At 38.6% G+C, this 2,898-nt stretch overlaps 1 protein-coding gene across 3 annotated transcripts in view; it reads left to right on the forward strand.

Annotated features, from left to right (window-relative positions):
• NF1 (neurofibromin 1) overlaps positions 1–1,613 on the forward strand; it is a 293,662-nt gene extending 292,049 nt beyond the window's left edge. For all 3 annotated transcript variants that reach the window (XM_003797210.3, XM_023517507.1, XM_023517506.1), the window contains one exon: positions 1,317–1,613. In XM_003797210.3, the coding sequence (XP_003797258.1) occupies positions 1,317–1,459 (143 nt within the window). In that variant the 3' untranslated portion in view covers positions 1,460–1,613. The remainder of the gene's footprint in view (positions 1–1,316) is intronic.
• The last annotated feature ends 1,285 nt before the right edge of the window (positions 1,614–2,898 follow it).

Below are 2,898 nucleotides of genomic sequence, written 5' to 3' on the forward strand. Positions count from 1 at the left end.
GCCACGGCACTCTACCGAGGGCAATAAAGTAAAACTGTCTCTACAAAAAAAAAAAAAGAAGAAGAAGAAGTAGTAGTAATTAAGTCCCTTTGGGACAGACACTGTGATTAAAAAATAAAAAGCATCTGATTTTTCTTTGAGGTGACAAGTTTACCTCCTTCATGTTTACATGGATGGAGCTGGAAAATATTCTTCTTAGCAAAGTATCTCAAGAATGGAAGAAAAAGTATCCAGTGTACTCAGCCCTACCATGAAAGAAATTTATAGCTTTCATAGGAAAGCTATAACCCAGTTTTAGCCCAAGAATACGGAGAAATGGGAGAGGGAAAGGAGGGGAGGGTGGGTGGAGGGAGGGTGATTGGTGGGATTGCGCCTATGGTTTACCCTATGATAGTATTAATGTACACAGCTATGATTTAATAAAAAAACTTTAAAAATGAAGTGACAAGTTTACTATAAAGATCACTATTTTCCAGTTCTGAAGAGTATGTTCTGTTTATGAACATAAATAAGGATACATGGATAGAAGCTGACCTCTGCTGGAAGTTCCTGATAGGATCTGAAGGAAAGCGCTCTGGTCTTCCCTGGTGCCTGCTAGCTTTTCATTCAGTTCAAGCCAGCCTGTGTCTAGCTTTTCCTTGCAACTTCCCTTTTCTTTTTCTTATGCTGTTTTCTGCTATGATAGCAAATTTGTGAGGTTTTCTATCTGAGAAGGTCTTTGTAAACATTCTAGCAGCTGACTTAAAACTTACAAAAACAATTTACCAGGTTGTATCTCATATTCAGATACAGTCATGTGCAGCATAACAACGTAGTCAGCAGCAGACCAGGAATAGACAGTGGTCCCATAAGATTATAATGCTGTATTTTTTTTTTTTTTTTGCAGTTTTTGGCCAGAGTCGGGTTTGAACCCGCCACCACTGGTATATGGGGCCAGTGCCCTACTCCTTGAGCCATAGGCACCACCCATAATGCTGTATTTTTATTGTACTTTTTCTGTGTTTAGATTCACAAATACTTACCACTGTGTTACAGCCGCCTGCCAACTCAACACAGTAACATGCTGGACAGCTTTTAGCCTAGGAACAGTGGCTATACCATCTACCCTAAGAAGGTGGTAAACTAGACTACCTAGGTCTCTGTAAGTACACTGGACAGTGTTCACACAATTAGGTGACAAAATCACCTAATGACAGTCATTTCTCAAATTGTGTCCCTGTTGTTAAGCGACACATGACTTTAATAAGATTCAGTCTCATTAAACCTCTCTTAACACCAGAAGAGAGGGAGTAATTGGCTCTTGTGTTTCTCTCTAGGAATTGACAAAGAGAACGTTGAACTCTCCCCTACCACTGGCCACTGTAACAGTGGACGAACTCGCCACGGATCCGCAAGCCAAGTGCAGAAGCAAAGAAGCGCTGGCAGTTTCAAACGTAATAGCATTAAGAAGATCGTGTGACGCTTTCTTCGTTTCTTTTTTTAAACCAACTTAACATGGGCTCTTCACTAGTGACTCCTTCTCTGGCCTTGCCCGTCCCTTCATGTCGTGATGCTGCACTTCCCATTTTATAACGAACCCATCCGGTCTGCCGTGTTGCCAGAAGATCAACTCTCGAAGCATTGCCTAAATTTAATGCTGCTTTCTTTCCTTTAACTTTTTTTTCTTCTACTTTTGGCGTGTATGTGATGTATGCAAATGTGCAGAACAACTGCAAAGAAAGTGGGAGGTCAGGAAACTTGAACTGAGAATATCCCAGTTGTGAGAGGATGAATTCTTGGATACTACTACTGCTACCCGTCTATGAAAGCCATTTGCATAGAGCTCTGCCTTCTCTGGTTTCCCCTCTTCATCATATAGAGAGTCTTATTTACACACTTTCCAAGCTAGAAGTTTATGGGAGAAATATTATAACTCCAGTATGCTTAATCTGACGTTTAGCTGTGGACTTTTTTTAACTTTATAAATCTGAAAGATCCATAGAGGTCAAGCTCAGTGACTTGACAACATAAAGCCACAGGCAAGGTACATTGGGGGGTGGGGGACTTAGTATTTTGTAGTGTATTCTTAAGAAATATTAACACTTGAGTATTAGCAATAACGACAGGAAAATAAGTGTGACCACATATATCTTAACCATTACTGAATTAAAACTATGGATTCTGAGGCCTTATCCAAACTCAGTCATCCAAACTAGTTTATATTTTTTTTCCAGTTGATTAATCTTTATGCTAAAAGTTTTTTCATTTTTTTCAGCCAAAACTATACTAAGTATAGTAGTTATACATTTCCCCCCCCTTTTCTAAATAATTCTGAGCAGGGTAATCAATGAACAAAGTGTTGAAAATTGTTCCCAGAAAGTCATTTTCATAGATGTTTACATTAGCTCCATAGAAATATGGAATGGTACGTGACTTTTAAAGTAGCTGATACTTTTTGTTAAGTAATTTTCCATGAAACATAGAATATGGTGTATATTATCATAAATTTCTTTGATAAAATATATATGAAATGTCTTTAATCTTCCCCATCCCCTCCAAAAAGTCAGGAATCTCTTTAGCAAAACATTTAGGTTCTATATATGATAGAATTAATTTAATCACTGTGAAAAGACTGGTCAGCCTGCATTATGTGACAGTAGGGACCTGAGAGTTGCTGCTATGCTGAATAGTATGGATTACATTGGTGTTGGCCTTTCCGTGGTAATGCAGATCCAGTTTCTTTGTGGTACCTGCAGGGCGCAAACTAATTTGACTTTAGTATCTGGTTATTCCAATTTAGAATGAAACCATATTTATTACAAAAAGATATCCCCCTACTTCCAGGTTCCCTCTATATGTTAAGATATAATGGCTTTGGGAGGGGGGAAAAATACCTAGGGGAGAGGGGAATTTCCTATA

The sequence above is a fragment of the Otolemur garnettii genome, unplaced genomic scaffold, assembly GCF_000181295.1.
Source record: "Otolemur garnettii isolate 467f Iridium unplaced genomic scaffold, OtoGar3 scaffold00112, whole genome shotgun sequence".
NCBI classification, from domain to species: domain Eukaryota; kingdom Metazoa; phylum Chordata; class Mammalia; order Primates; family Galagidae; genus Otolemur; species Otolemur garnettii.